Source organism: Vanessa atalanta, chromosome 9 (genome assembly GCF_905147765.1).
Source record: "Vanessa atalanta chromosome 9, ilVanAtal1.2, whole genome shotgun sequence".
Classification (NCBI taxonomy): Eukaryota; Metazoa; Arthropoda; class Insecta; order Lepidoptera; family Nymphalidae; genus Vanessa; species Vanessa atalanta.
Genome location: NC_061879.1, coordinates 2,675,134 through 2,691,626, shown reverse-complemented (window position 1 = coordinate 2,691,626; position 16,493 = coordinate 2,675,134). Strand labels below are relative to the sequence as shown.

Sequence of the window (16,493 nt, the reverse complement as noted above, 5' to 3'; positions counted from 1 at the left end):
AAATAGACAGACAGAGAGAGAGTTACTTTAGCATAATATTCGTATTTAAGTTTATACTTTAGACTTGTTTATATTTTAAATATATTTTGTAGAAACAGTTAACTAACTTTTTCGAGTTAACAATCAACTTTCTCAAAAAATACGACAATAAAAGTGGGTTGTATTAAAAGAGAAAGCATTTTCTTAAATTTTTAGTAATTGTTCATGTATAGCAAACGTGGGATGTATCCGTATATTATACTGTACACATGGTGGTAGGGCTTTGCGCAAGCTCGTCTGGTTAACAACACACCCCTTCATCACATATATTGCTGCTAAACAACAGTACTAAACTATTGTTGTACATCGCTTTGAAGGATGATTGATTCAGTATATCTACACGCACGAGGGACATAACATCTTAGTTCCCAAGGTTGGCGCACATGGAATATTTAATTTTTCTTATAACGCCAATATCGATGCCTGTGGTAGCCAATTTCCATCAGGTGGTTCATTTGCCCGTCCGCCTACCAATTTCATACTACATGTCAAAAACCTCATAAGTTCCAGTCTCCGCTTTGAAGAATCGTTCCCAATAAATTTTCAAGGCGTTCGACTCCTCCTCCGTCGACATGTTCGCTTTTCGTCAACCTGCAAATAAACAAATGACACTTGAACTACTCTTTTGTTATATCGAAACTAGTCGGACTTCTAGTATTAGCTCTAGTTAAGTACTAATGCTGAGCAAAACCCTCCTCGCCTGTGTTGAAGTAATTCATATAAGTATCAGTTTCCGCCCGCAGGTTCAGGCACGTGTGAGAGTATGAATGTGATAGGTGTAAGGATCAGAAGCAATATATTAACCAAAATCGCTCTAGTATAATTTGTTATCTATTAAAAAAAACATTGTGAATTTCGATATTTAAAACTATATTCATATGAAACGACATTTCGATCATTATTGTTACCGTTATACATATATGTAAGTATGTATATGTTTTTTGCTTATCACGTATGAGTTATAAATAGATTAATTAATTGAGTTGTGATGAGAACGCTCCTTGCACTTTCACCGGATCTCAGATTTATTCATAAATATCAAAATAAGTGATGATATGCTGCATTATAATGTGAAACCAATGCGATTAAATGTAATTGTTTTTTTTACAGACAGTATTTAATAGTTAGCAATAACACTAAAAGACGTATATTTTTATTATAATTTTTGTTATGAAATTGGCAGGCAATCGGGCAAATGTGCCTATAGACTGAAGATGTTTTTTTCCTTCCTCACATCACCAATGTGCCTCCGCACTTGGAAACGAAGTTATTATGTGCCTGTGGTTACACGGGCTCTCTCGGCCTTGAAAAGGAAAAATTACAATACAAACTTGGGTTGATAATTTTACGTGAAAGGTCACGATTATAGTTCACGTGTTTTAATGTCAGTCGAAATGTCAATTTAAAAATTCTAAATTCTGCCAAAACAATATTAAGAGTTTATGATGATATAGATATGATGAGAAGGAATCGAATTAATTAACGGTCATAAATAATTAAGGATTATATAAAATAAAAAAACAACGTAAGCTTACTCGATCGCATTCTATAAAGTTCATTTAAAATTTAGTCATCATTTATGGAACACATGTTTTGACACATTTTTTTTTTTAACAAAGTTGAAGGATAACTATTTATTAGGCGTCGGCTGCTCGGGTTAATATAATTTATTCTTTCTCCATTTTCATCCGCAAATTTGACATGAAAACTATGTTTATCGAAACTGTTCAGGAAATAGTAGCGATAAAACATTTTCTAGGAAATACACTTGTGTGAAATGTAACGAAATGATAAATGTATTTACTTTTCGATGTACTCAGATAGCTACTGTTTGTTTAGTTTGTTTTGGTGCGTAAATAGTGCGTATTAAGGAAATATGCTTTAGCAAAAAAGGCATTTACGTATTAAAAAAAATATTTTTTTGATGCGCTGGCGGTAATGCCTAAGCACCGTAAAAATATAAATGTATCATCGTAATTATATGTACAAATCAAAATACTCTTTATTGTACACCAATTAAAACATACATAAGCCTCATTCAAGTAAGATGCACTAGAGGCGGCCTTATCGCTATTACAGCGATCTCTTCTAAGCAACCTTAAGGTAGAGGAAAGACACAGAGGTACAAAAAAATAGATAGGGCTGTACTTAGCATTGATAAAAATAATTTATAAATTAATAATAATATCTTTAAAATAAATATATGATGTATATAGCTTATATGATCTTATTTTGAAATGTCATCCACAATTCAACAAGAGCACACATAGAAAGCAGTATAACAGGACATGAATACAAAACAATTACCTTAAAAGTAAAAGTAATAAAATAATTAAACAGACAAGTACATTCCAGTCACATTCCACAAACTAAAATTAAAATATTATTTATTAAAGTAGGCTCAAAAAAAGCACTTTTGAATCGTCATGTTAGTGTTGAATTACATGTATAGCTGTAACGGAAGGTAGATTATACCGAGAAGAACCGGCGAGAAACGCTTACTTACGTACTCTTTACCACCATTTTAATTACACTTTTTTACACAATTTACAAATTTTTTTTTATATATATCATGCCTACAAATCAATAAATACTAAATCGATTCTTTTTCATCTTTAATATAATATTGTATTGAGTAATTTCACATATTTATCTTTTTTTTTGACATGAGTTTTAAATTTTTTACACGCCAAATTAAAAATAACTGGAGAATCTTATTAGCTATAGAAACGAATGCCGTCCCCCTGGTAGGATGTATGAACTTTGCGAAGTCGGAAACTAGGTGTTATAGTTCACCTTTCATCCTCGTGTCTATACAATGATTGTCACCGTTTCTTTCGAAAATATTTATATTATTGTGAATATACATCATTTTGTTGTAAACATATTGTGAAAGAACTATAAGTATGCCCGCTGAGACTGCCCTAATGTTCTCAAGACCTGATATTTAAAAAAAAGCGGCGACTCTATCTCATGTACAAGTGTGCTCGCAAAAACGTCTATTCGTTCTACTTATACCTAGTCTATTCCAACACCTCAAAGGCCATTGGAACGGTATTCCTACATGACCGGAAATAATTCCGACTAAAACTATTAGAGTAAAATCCAATAAGTTATTAACCTATAAACAAAATGTAGAACGTTTTCTATTCTAATTTAATGTCACCGTGAAATTTCAGATCAAAAAGTGAAGTTGTAATTTAAAATAATAATCATTTAAATGGATTGTTATTTAAAGTATTTAAGTATACTACAACATTTTGCATAAATTAGAATACCGGCGTTACGGCGTAGTACGATTATGAATGAAAAACAATTCGGTATACAGACATCATATTGAAGATTATCAACTATCAAGACAGTAGAATTAACGAACTCTTTTTTAACAATAACTCCATATAAATTATTTATTTTATTAGACGATGTAACAAACGTATATTAAAAATTACAATGTAAGTAAATCGATGTGTATAATAAGTACACGTTTTAATTATTTTAAGCTTATTTTTTTATATTATCATTTGTAAAAAGACCACAGAACTTATAGCTATACCTAACCTGCGTAAGTAACCACATCTACCGATTTATGGGTAGTAGCGCAGTACTCCGTCTTTCTTTCACAATCACTGTATTACCTTAAATAAATCAGAACTAATCGCATTATAAAACGTAAACACTTATTTATCCGCGAGATATTTACGAACGCTGTACAGTCTGACTGTATGGATACACACTGACTATAAGAAACCTTATCTAAGCGGTCATTAAATGTAATATATATTCTTAGGCCGCGGCAATACTTCGTTATTTAGGAAAAAATATAACAAAATCTTTAACACTGCCTTATTATTATTTAAAAAATGCCTAATTTATGCATCGCAACGAACAGTTCAAATGTCATTCTCATAGTTATAATATGTTTAGTCTGAAAATATTAACATAGTAAATCTTCATTTTTCTTTAGCTATAAACCTATTAATTATATCGTACACTTAGGCAAAAGTAGGCAAACAGTTATCTTATTTTCACACACACTCTAACACATAATTCAATTTAATTAATATCGCGAGAAACTAAGAAACCAACATTCCTAGACATTGTAAATAATAAATTCCTACAAGTTGAAAAGGTTGTGTGTTCATGTTAAGATGTTATACAAGAACGATATTTTAATCTTATCTTTAATAATGAGATTAGCATTTCAATAATAGCCTCATTTTCAAATTCATTGGAAAAGGTTAGCCTTCTCATTAAGGAATATAAAATATAATTTTATTATTGAAATCGCAAAATTTGAAAAGGAAAAAAAAATAACGTTCTAAATAGTAAAAAAAGTGGCTGTGACATACGGACGGACAGACATGCAGGCAGACATGACGAATATATAAGGGTTCCGTTTTTTGCCATTTGGCTACGGAACCCTAAAAATTATATCTATACTAATAAATTATTTTGGAATGAACACATCCTGTATTCGACTTTTTTAATATCGATTCTATTGATATATAAACATAATGCTACATAATCAAACAGACATACGGTCATTTACATGTCGTTTTAATGTTGTCCGCTGATAGCAGTGTGTGTGGTTAATGTTATCAACAAACAAGTATGATACGGTGTCCGCGCCCGGCTTAATAGTGAATGAACGCTTTAATTGGAAACTTTATCGCGTTCTGCAAAATCTGCTTTAATTTAGGTATTTATTGAGTAATGTTAAATAGTATAGTTAAACATTATTATGTTGCTCGAGATTTTAGTATTATTTTAAAGCTTTTGGGATGTTCATTTGTAGTTGTTAAATAAGTGTGGATTTGTACTCCTTTATTATGTAATACGTGATGGATTAATTTAACGGCAGATATAAAGTTGATGTTATAATTTTATTTGAGAAAAAGTCGGTCTTCATAAAACCTTCATTCAAACCGATGGTCGCTTTGTATTCAATTAATATTTTACCTTGTTTGATCTACTTGATTTTTTTTATTTTTAATATATTTGAGCATGGTTTTGTCGTCGGTATATTATGATATTATTTAAAGCTCATTGTCACTACTGTGAATTATTTCTTGTCTTCAAATCTCGAATGAATATTACAACCATGAAAACAAAAAAATATTATAAACAAAACATTAGACAAAATACCCTAAAAAGATAGGGACACATCCAAAATATCATTGAAAATATGATTATTTGAAAAAAATAATAATCATAGTGGAACATTTAAACATATTTCAAGGAGACTAATTTTATATAACAAAAAATCTTTGATTGTTATATGTCTAGATACTGTCAAAAATGAGAACACGTCGAAAAATTAATGGCCAACAGTTAGCCACCGAGTACACACACACTAGTAAAGTACTATGACGTTTCTTGACGGCGAGTGACAAGCCTAACAGTGACGTACACTAAGAAAATAAAGTTGTCTCGTTAGTTTGTTATATTGTAGTACGACACTCTCGGTATATATATATTTTAAGCAAATTACCTTGTCAGTAAATACTTAATAGTTCAAAAATCTATTGAATATCTTAAATAGAAGGGATTCCTCTTAGATATTTAACAAATATTCGGATAAGACGGTTATCCCTATATCAGACAATTATATTGTTGCTAAACATACAGTAAAATAAAATCCGCTTTTATATTATTAAAGAAATAAAACATATTTTACATTGAATTGACATTTGAAAGTACCAGAAAATGTATTATTTAACTAATCACCTCCTAAACAATCTTAATTGGTATAAAGCCAAAAGATTTTATCTTAAATATTTTATACGACAAAAAATAACGACACTTGGACATTTCACAGAGTATCTTGAAATATTCCAGTATGATCCGGATCTATTTTGTGTCCACAGTTAATAAATTGATAAAACTACTGTTTTTATTCCTAAAATAAGAGACGAAGCTTATAATAAATCTTCTCCGCCAGTGAGTCCGTATAAAAGCAACTGATAGATTTTTGAAACGAACTTCAGCATGTAATAAAAAGTTTTGTAATTTGAGATTAGAACGATAAAATTATCCCCAATAGCCGTATGAATAATCGCAAACTACGACTGCAAAGATACAATAGAGTTGACTACCACTGTTGTACTTACGATGTACTTTAAAAAAATGAACAATATAAAACATAATAAGTACAGTAACATGGTCACCATACGAAACAATGATCAAATACTAGCTATCCTAGCTGGTTAATTCGATAACCAGTATGTCGATAAGTCGAAAGACACCAAACACAAGTCTAATAAATTTGTGATCACCAAATTATATTCATTCTTTACTTTAAAAATAAAACACAAATAGATTTTTTATATACCATTTACCATTTTAAAAATGCTTTGATTGAGGTTGAAACGAGAACTATGTTGTAATATTTGCTAGGTCTCTCAAAAACATTATTGCTAAGCTGAAGACTGGGCACATTGCCTCCCTTCAGGTAGACGAACGTATCTCTCGCTATGGGGAATTTGACTCGGGATGACCGAGGAAGGTTACCACCAACAATCCCTCGGTGTGATATCACGATGCTGGAGGTTAAATTCCGGCAAATGTGGACCCGATGGCATCCCTCCGATCGTGTTACGGACATGTGTCCCCAAATTGATACCGGTTTTAACGCGCTTTTCCGGCAATCGTCCCGAGCTCCTAGTAATGGTGGTAGCAATCACTGAGACCTGTTCAATGATAGCCATGTCCAAAATAATGGAATCCATTATTAACTGACAGCTCCTGTGGTACTTAGAGAAGCACCAGCTGATTAACGACCGCAAGTACGATTTCCGTCGGGGTCGATTAACCGGTAATCTCCTAGTTAACCTGACACAATGATGTATGGAAGCAGTTGAGTATAAAGGGACACATTGATCTCAAAAAAGCTTAGTGTGCTCAGCAATTCATCGCCTAAATGTATACAAGGCGCAAATTCCGCCTCACATGGAGTTCTGCTCTCAACTCTGGGTGAGTGCTCCCCACTACCAGTTTCTTCCACCTGACCGTATTCAACGCAGAGCGGCTCAAATATCGACGTTCAAGTCCTTTCCGCCCGGATTTACCCTTTGGATTTGCATATTGAGTATTTGAGATGTTGGATCTCTCGGCATCTTCTATCGCATTATTCACGGGGAATGTTCCGAGAAATTGTTTGCATTAATCCCGTTTGCTGAATTTCACTTTCATACATCGCGTAAAAATTTGAAGTTTCATCCGCACCACCTATATGGCCAAAATTTCACTTTCTATCAGATGAGCTTCCTGCACATTTACCACATGTATCATAAAAAAAAAACAAATTCTAGTCTGCTTGGTAAATTAATTATATAAAACACATATAAAATGCAATGCAGCGTACGTGTGTATGTATTCTGTTTATGCCGTTGCAGATGAAAGTTATTACGAATGATATCGCGTGTAGAAATTGCTTTATAATATCCATGTACGTTCATAACATATTTGTAAAGGTACGCACAATTTAACAAAAACAATAGGTATTAGGTGAAAATGACAAATTGCGTAAGGTTTATTTACAAGTGGGAACGATATGTTGCGAAATTGTATTACGTCTGACACGAACATTTCAAACATCGATTATGTTTGGTAACTAAAAAATCCCCGAGAAATTTACTCATCCAATATTTTACAAATTATATCAATAATCAATTATTTGAAGTTGCTCAATATATTTATTGCTTTAAAAAACTAAAAGCGACAAAGTCATTTGTGACAATGCAATTTCGATCGGCCAACACAAATTCTTGGTAATTGAATGAAAAAATTAAATGAACTCAAACATAAGCAAGACTTCTTATTTCAAACCCGGTCTATATCTGTCAATTCACCACACCCACAGCTGACATTATAGACAAGCAAATTTTTTCTAACTTTTAATTTTAGCAACTATTTCACAGTATGGCTTTTTCGCTTGTTTTGATTCTTGCAGAACAATCTAGATCTGATAATTCAAGAAGTTGCTCAGTGGTGAATATAAAAACAAATTACATATTGTATGAGAGTAAGCTAAAAATAAATCTACTTAGGCATAGATGATTTTTTTTATTTTTATTTTATAGAACTGGTTCTATCAAGCACAAGTGTTTCACTAGTATAGTAAAGGGAAACAGATTACCATCCTTTACAGCTTTCCCAAGCTTGACTTAAGTTGCCATTGAGCAGTCGGCTGATTGAGAATCTGCTTAATTGTTCCCATGCAATTAACAAGGACCAGATAATGATTAATCAACCATTAGTTTTTACTATTATCAGAGAACAACACCACCAGTATGTTTCAAGGTAAAACTATATATATGAGTTAATAAATTTTACATCCAGAAAATAAAGTAATGTATGAAATTTCAATGTCATGTTATCAAAGGGCTAAATTTCATGCAATAAATAACTTTGGAATATTGTAAGAAGTTAGGCAAAGGTAACAAATCATAAAAAAAAAATGATGATAATAGTATAAAATATATCACCTTGACTGTTTTTTAAATCATTTTAGTGCAATGAACTGCAGAAAAACTTATCTACATTGTTAATAGTGTATTCATTTATAATTATGTTATGCTTTATTTGATTATATATATATAATTATATAAGTCAAATCAAATCAAAACATTGTTGTTATAAACAAGAGCAGGCATTAAGATAAATATTGCATTTTAATCAATGTAACTTGCAAACAATGCAAAACCAAATGTTCTTAGTAATTGAAAATGTATGATAATACATATCTCTCAATTGGTTTCCAATTAGATTATAACAGCGAGTAGAAAGTGCATTTGTATTAGTGTACATACTCTAATACTATATTATAGATTATCTCAAGAGTAGATAAATTCTCGAGATCAACCACCAACGGCGAATTTTGGTCGAATGAATTATAGAATCAGTTAATACAATCGATAATTAAAAATAAAATACAGAGCGTGGAGTAACGTGCATCACCATAATAAAAGTAAATATTTTTTTCTGAAAAAGGTAGCAAAATATATAATATTTTAACGTTAACAATGTTGATATAAAAACAATGATTACCTGTTGAAATATTATACTAAGTTAAAGGAAAATTCTTAGTTAATTCTATTACGAAATGCAATTGTTTGCAAACCATTTTTTATTTATTGGGTTTGTAAGACTTACATGAACTAATTCTGCGCGGGTAAAAGTTTTCCTATAAAAAAGACACACTTCAAAATATGGAAAACTTTTACTACCCTATATCGTTGGAAATTAAACAAAAAATATTACAAAGTTAATTGTTTATAATCCGATTTGCGGCTAAACACACTTTGATTTAAAGTTTGAAGTTTGAACTACAACAGTGACACTTGGAGTACTGATTGTGACGTATAGAATTGTCAAATTTGACATTGATAACTATTGGAAGAAAATCGGAATCTGGTAAAATGCTGTCGAATCTTTTGACTGTTGTTGAGGATTATTTTATATTTCATTACCTCGACCATAGACTTGAGTCCAGGACTAGAAGTCTTACAATCTATTCATAGCTTGTAAAGCAAAAGCTAGAACGTTGTTAGAAACGTTTAATGCACTTTCTGTATGTCCAGTATAAAGAACGAATGCTTTCGCTGTATAAAGCGCTATATGATAGGTCATATTGTGTTTCTTAAATAACATCATACTATCGGTATGTTACTTATAAACTTTTAATGATCAATAAAATAAAAATATAGGTACTTTATTCAAGTAGGCTCGTAAAAGCATAGTTGGATGAACAACAAAATGATGCATATTACATATTTAAATTAAATGTAAAATTATCATCAGGTATTACAAAAATGCATCGCATCAATGCAGAATTTACAATTTCACATAGAATATGCTCGGTAAATAATGATAAATGTCAAGTGTCATTTGTCACGTAAAATGTCATGGTTATAAAACTTTTTTTTTACTTTTTACATGTAATACATGTATTTAAATGATATAAAACAGTGCCTGAAATTGAGTAGTGAAGTATTGAATTCGATGTAACTCTTATAATTAAGATCACGAATGTGATCAACAGGCATAGTACAAGCGAAAAAATAAATCTAAATATATTACTTCTCAGTTTTGTTAAAATACTTTTGATGTAATTATTCGATAAGGCCTTGTATCAGACCATCACTGCAATTGAAAAAAAAAGTAAACAATTTATATAAGAGAGGTTAAAACTGAACCCAATAAAAATGTGGGATAATATAATAGATTATTTGAAGGATCCTCTATTAGTAGTTAAAGTACAGAACTTTTTTGGTGTCATCTATAAAAAGAACAATTCAAGTGAAGAAACAAGTATCATACATTCAGATAGGCATAATACTGAAAATGATAGTGCAAGGCAGCATAAGAGAATCCCCAGTGATATATCGGGGACATCACAGTCTTCTTGCGAGACGGATACATCATCAGAATATCAAGAGGAGGTGGAATGCTTGATTAATAACAAATTCTGGTACTACTTATTTGTATTAGGAACTGCACTGGGTGATGAAATATTTTATGCAACATTTATACCATTTTGGTTTTGGAATATTGATGGTGCTGTTGGAAGAAGAGTTGTGTTAGTGTGGACTATAGTTATGTATATAGGTATGAAGTGTTTGATTTTCAAATAAAATAATAATATGGACGTCTATAGTTTTATGTTATGAGTCATATGTTGTTATCACCTCATGCTTAACAACAATCTAAATACTATCAATGTATAGCTTTCAATATAATTGTGCTCCTCTAATTTTATTAATTTAACTAATTTCATAAATTTGATTGATGATTTCTTTTGTGATCTATTGTTGTTAAAGTGATAAGTTTGTCTATTATTGTTTTATCTTTTAAAACAAGCTCATAGAAATCAATATTTGTAAACCATTAAAACTAAATGTAAATATAACTCATTAGATATATCATTAGCAATACTTTTAATTATAGATAATCTTTTATTTTTTATTCATTATTACTTATTATATTCTCATTTAGAAGGATTGAGATTCGAGGCATCTTTAGTTTGTGCGTAGAGTTGCCATCTGTATATGACTATCCTTGTTCCATATTAATTGGATAAGTGTTTTTTTGCTTGATATCAGAAAAAACAAAATATATATATTTATTTTGTGATATGAGCACAATGTAAATTGTTTAGGAAATAATAAATCCTTATGATGTATCTTTCACTTTTCAGGTCAAGGCTTCAAAGATATAATAAGATGGCCTCGGCCTGGCTATCCAGTTAAGAAGTTGCAGGATAAGTGGGCTATAGAGTATGGTATGCCCTCAACCCACGCTATGGTCGGCGTTTCCATACCATTTTCAGTCTTATTTTATACCATGAATAGGTACCAGTATCCTGTGCACTGGGGAATCATAATAGCAGTGTCGTGGTGTACATTGATATGTGTTAGCAGAGTTTATCTCGGGATGCATAGCATTCTGGTAAGGAATAAAGAATTTTTAATTTATTAACAAGTGAATTAAAGAAAAATATTGACTATCATTTATCACATATGTATATATCACACGGATCATATTGCCAGATTTAAATATATGACATAATTAATACTAAAGAATTCTAAAATATATTAGATCATTTTAATCAAATGTTTTGTTAGTCACAATAAAATTGTTCTCATAGAATTTTCATAATTAAGCACCAGAAATATAAAAATATATTTATTCCTTCTGCAAACAATTTTCTACAATAATCTTCACTACATCAGACCAGTGCCAAGACACTATTAAATAAGAGAGACATATATAATAACAATATAATTTAAAGAATATATACACAGGATATAATTTTTTCTTTATAGGATATAGCAGCAGGTCTGTTGTTGTCATCAGCATTGTTGGTAGTCTTGATTCCTGTAGTGGACCAACTGGATGGGTTTTTGCTCACTTCTCAATGGTCACCTCTACTAGTCATCACCATCTCTATTCTTGTTATTGTATATCATCCTCAATCTGATAAGTGGACGCCCACAAGGTAAGCTAAGAACAAATAAACTTAGACATGTTCTCAAATCAAAGTTAAATTATAGACAAATAGTTAGAAAGGCTACATTAGTTTGAAATGATATAGTAAAATTATTAATTCGAGTCAGTAAAATGACATTTCCAGTATTGCAGGTTTTTAATCTCAAATAAATAGTGATGTGATAGAATCTCGACTATAATTTTGGGAATTTCGACTAAAGCACTATTACTAATTCCAGTCAGTAAAATAACAAGTGCAACTGTCACTGATACTGTTCGGCAATCAATAGACATAGACATTTAGTCATGCTTTATTTTATTAAGTATCAAAGCATATTTCTAAAATCGTATTATTTAATACATATTGTATTAAATAATACGATTTTAGAAATATGGACCTTACCAGCGTATTAAAATTTCTCACTACAACATTATTACAAAGTCGGAATCAATAACAACCGTAATGAATAAAAACGTATAAAATTACTTGTATTTTCCTGACCTTTTAGTGTTAATTCCTCTGAACCTCTTTATACTTTTTTTCCCAGCTTTGTAATAATATTGTAGTGAGAAATTTTAATACACTGGTAAGGTCCATATTTCTAAAATCGTATTATTTAATACATTAGCAGCCCGTAAATGTCCCACTGCTGGGATAAAGGCCTCCTCTCCCTTTGAGGAGAAGGTTTGGAGCATATTCCACCACGCTGCTCCAATGCGGGTTGGCGGAATACACATGTGGCAGAATTTCGTTGAAATTAGACACATGCAGGTTTCCTCACGATGTTTTCCTTCACCGCTGAGCACGAGATGAATTATAAACACAAATTAAGCACATGAAATTTCAGTGGTGCCTAATAAAATAAAGCATGACTAAATGTCGAAGTCTATTGATTGCCGAACATCACTATTGTAGCGGGTAACCCTTTTTTGTATCAGTGACAGTTGCACTTGTCATTTTACTGACTCGAATTAAAAATCGTACTTTAGATAATTTGATTGTTATTTTAAAATTTCATGTCACTTAAAGATGTAAATACTTGCATCCCCAGGGGCGACACGACGATGATAGTGAGCGTGTGCGCCGGCATCCTGACGGGCTCGTGGACCAACTACCAGCTGGGCAACATGTCGGCCAGCCCGCTGGCGCCGCCCTACGCGGTGGAGTGGCCGAGCGTGGAGATGTGGGGCTGCACGCTGCTGCGCACCACGCTGGGCTTCTGCGGCGTGCTGGCCACGCGCGCGCTGGCCAAGTCCGTGTCGTTCGCGCTGGCGTGCGCGCTGCTCGGCGCCGACCGCCGCGCCGTGCGCGCCGCCGCGCCCAGCCTCCACGACACCAACACCATCATCGTCGAGCACTCCTACAAGTACATCACGTACGGCCTCATCGGCTTCAACACCACCTACGTGCTGCCGACCGTCTTCGATCTGCTCTTCATAAACAGGCCGACCTACTACACGGAGATTTAGTCGCGTCCGAGCCTCGTCGTGGGAGAGTGTATTTATTAAACGATTCGAAATGATTATTTTGTAGTTTGTAACGAGAGTTGAACTTACAGGATTTGTTGAATTTAAATATTTACACCTCCTTCGATATAATTTTACTAGATCATTCCAAATAGATAGATAGATAGTTGTTAATTATATAAATTGTAATATAATATAAATTCGTAATGTATGTATGTATGTATGTATGGTCGATATACAAAATATGTAAATAGATTATTAGAGCTTAGTCTTATAACTGTTTTTCTAAGTTTGTATTATAATTGGGTATTTTTTATTTTTTTCCTTTTTATTGTAATGTCTGTTTAATTTTTTCTTGTCAACAATTATTCAAGACGCGCCACCTATTGTACGCCGATGGTACTATAATAGAAACCATCACTCTAGTGCAGTGAGTGCGTAGAACGAAACGATGCGTGCATGGAATACGAACAAATACAAGCATAAATTTTTATATATGAGAATAATTTATGTTCATAATTTAACATTATGACGTCACAAAGTAATCTCGTAATTTTTTTTTTATTGATGTTCGTTTTAAATATATTGTCAGCTACATACTCATTGTATGTGAGTAATTAAAGTTTGCGTCCATGGTTATAATTATTTATAATGCACTATTAAATTCAAATAAAAAATGATAATTGTTCTTATAAACTCTCTTATATTCTTAGAAGCAAAACTTTTATTCTCAAGTAGTTCTTAGTATTCACCGATAAATTGATAATTACCATTAAAGTATTTCATAAAACGGAACATAAATAACAATTATTTAACAGTAAATTACCAAAAGCCATCCTAGTTAGTTACTTGTTATAATATCCTTATTTTTTTATGATTTTCCTCCTGAAGTGCATCAGTGCCAGATATCAAATTAATTACTACAAAACATTAACCTTAATAAACATCACCACACGAACAGATCAAATTGAAACTATTTATAAATGAAGTTGTTAATTTAGAAATTGTTATTTTTTTTATAGAATAGGATTTGAAAAGTTTCGTAATATTATCTGTATCCACTTTTTTTCATTCATTTTAAAAAAGCATTTCATATTCACATGTTTGTTGTTGAATATCATTGTTTTAAAAATCTTTTTTTTTTTTTTTTTAATAAATATAAATGATCACACTAAAAATCTCTACCGCATTCTATTTAAACAAACTATGATTACAATTTAAATTTTTTGTCATCAGTGGCGTAACTAAATTTTTCAAGCACTAAGAACAAAAAAACATGTTCCCCATATTGCCTTTTAGGACTTAAGTACGATCGTTTTCTTCGTTGTAATCGTAAAATATAATATATTTTTGATACATTAAAATCTTACATTGTTGTATAAATGATAAAATAAATACGTTAACATTTATTATGTCATATTACATATGTACACGGACCTTACATTTATTAACATAGTTTTTATAAGGAAAATTTGAACATGTCTGGTTATATAAAACATTTAATTATAGACAGTACTAGGATGTTTATAATTAAGCTGTTAGCTGTCCTTGTTATAGATAAAAAAAAAATATCACAATAATTTAATTAATGCACGTTACAAATGATATAATTTAAATTACAGACTTGCATAGGAACTTTGAATTTCTAATCATAAATATTTATGTAACTATGCATGAAAAGATACTTGTAATTGGGAAATTAAGCTTAGAACAAATATGATGGTAATAATAATATATGTTTTTTATTTACTGTGTATATAAGCTGTTACTAATTAATTTATTATACGCACAGAGCACCGCAGTGTCGTGAACTCCAGTGATAACTTACGATAAGGCTACTGCCATACAATACAATTGCACAGATGTATATTAAAATATTTTTATAACGATTGTATTGTTTTATTTAACAATTTTATCAGTTTGATACGGCGGAGACAAAGTTTATTTCGTTTAACATGATATGAAATCTCTTTGTTTAGCAATGTTTTATACCTAAAAGGCATTTAAAAAAAAAAAACGATAAAAATAATATTTCTAGTAACGTATGTATTTCTAATGTTTTGATGTTTTAACATTTTAAATCTACTGGATGTAACTTAAGTGTCAATAATATGATAGATTTATATATTATTCAACGCATTATCGCCATTTATTTTGGGAACATTGGTTCTGGGCCTAAGGTTGCCATCGTCACGGGGTCACGAAAGGTCGATATATATTTGCTTATACTGTATGATTGATATAGATTATAGACCAATCAAAATATTTAGAGACAAAGCTAAGAGCAACACATTAAAAATCTATTATAAGAAATATATTTTAAGCTATTGTTTTGCCATTTATTAAAGTACTATACTACAAGTATTGGGACTACGAATGAAGAAAAGACAGTCATCCACGATGTCATGGGTCCCATCTCCAGAGCCATCTCAAGCTTTGCTGGGGCACTTGGGCACAGATGAATTTAGGGCCCCTCAAATTTATTTTTAATTTTAAAAATTCATCTATTCATGTACAAATAATTTGCTTATAGCCAGGCATTCAGTTTAGTTTCAAATAAACGGTGCAGTAATTTTGACGGTAATGAAGAAAGCCCTGATTGTTTCACAATTTATGGTCTTGTGGCTAATCATTATATATGTTTCTAGATCTGTATATCGAAATAGATATTATAAGTATTTATAATATCTATTGCGAAGATGGCTAATCCATAAGATTGTCCACCACAATCATAATTAGATCAAGGGAGAAATTCTACTAACAAAATATAATTTTTAACCGACTTCAAAAAGGAGGAGGCTATCAATTCGTCTGCATTTTTTTAAAATGTTTTTTACCTCAGAATTTTTGACTGGGTGAACCGATTTTGATGATGAAAGGATACACTTCAAGGGCTGTTTGATGAGAGTTTGGGAACGTTCTGATTATGGAATCAATGACAAAGTATCGGAACTCTTAAATTCTGACGAGCAAATTAACGATACTCGGTCGAATCTTTT

At 31.4% G+C, this 16,493-nt stretch overlaps 2 protein-coding genes across 2 annotated transcripts in view; one reads left to right on the top strand and one right to left on the bottom strand.

The window, feature by feature from the left end:
* Positions 1–3,759, bottom strand: part of LOC125066387 (lysosomal-trafficking regulator) — a 40,598-nt gene extending 36,839 nt beyond the window's left edge. The window contains exons 1-2 of the mRNA XM_047674449.1: positions 3,598–3,759; positions 536–630 (exon numbers count right to left, since the gene is read on the bottom strand). Coding sequence (XP_047530405.1) covers positions 536–613 — 78 coding nt within the window. The 5' untranslated portion in view covers positions 614–630; positions 3,598–3,759. The remainder of the gene's footprint in view (positions 1–535; positions 631–3,597) is intronic.
* Positions 3,760–10,035: 6,276 nt separating this feature from the next.
* On the top strand, positions 10,036–13,677 carry LOC125066532 (sphingosine-1-phosphate phosphatase 1-like). Its single transcript, XM_047674634.1, has 4 exons — positions 10,036–10,647; positions 11,237–11,487; positions 11,865–12,037; positions 13,080–13,677. Exons 1-4 carry the CDS (start codon positions 10,245–10,247, stop codon positions 13,495–13,497), a joined length of 1,245 nt encoding a protein of 414 aa, XP_047530590.1. The 5' UTR covers positions 10,036–10,244; the 3' UTR covers positions 13,498–13,677.
* Positions 13,678–16,493: the final 2,816 nt, after the last annotated feature.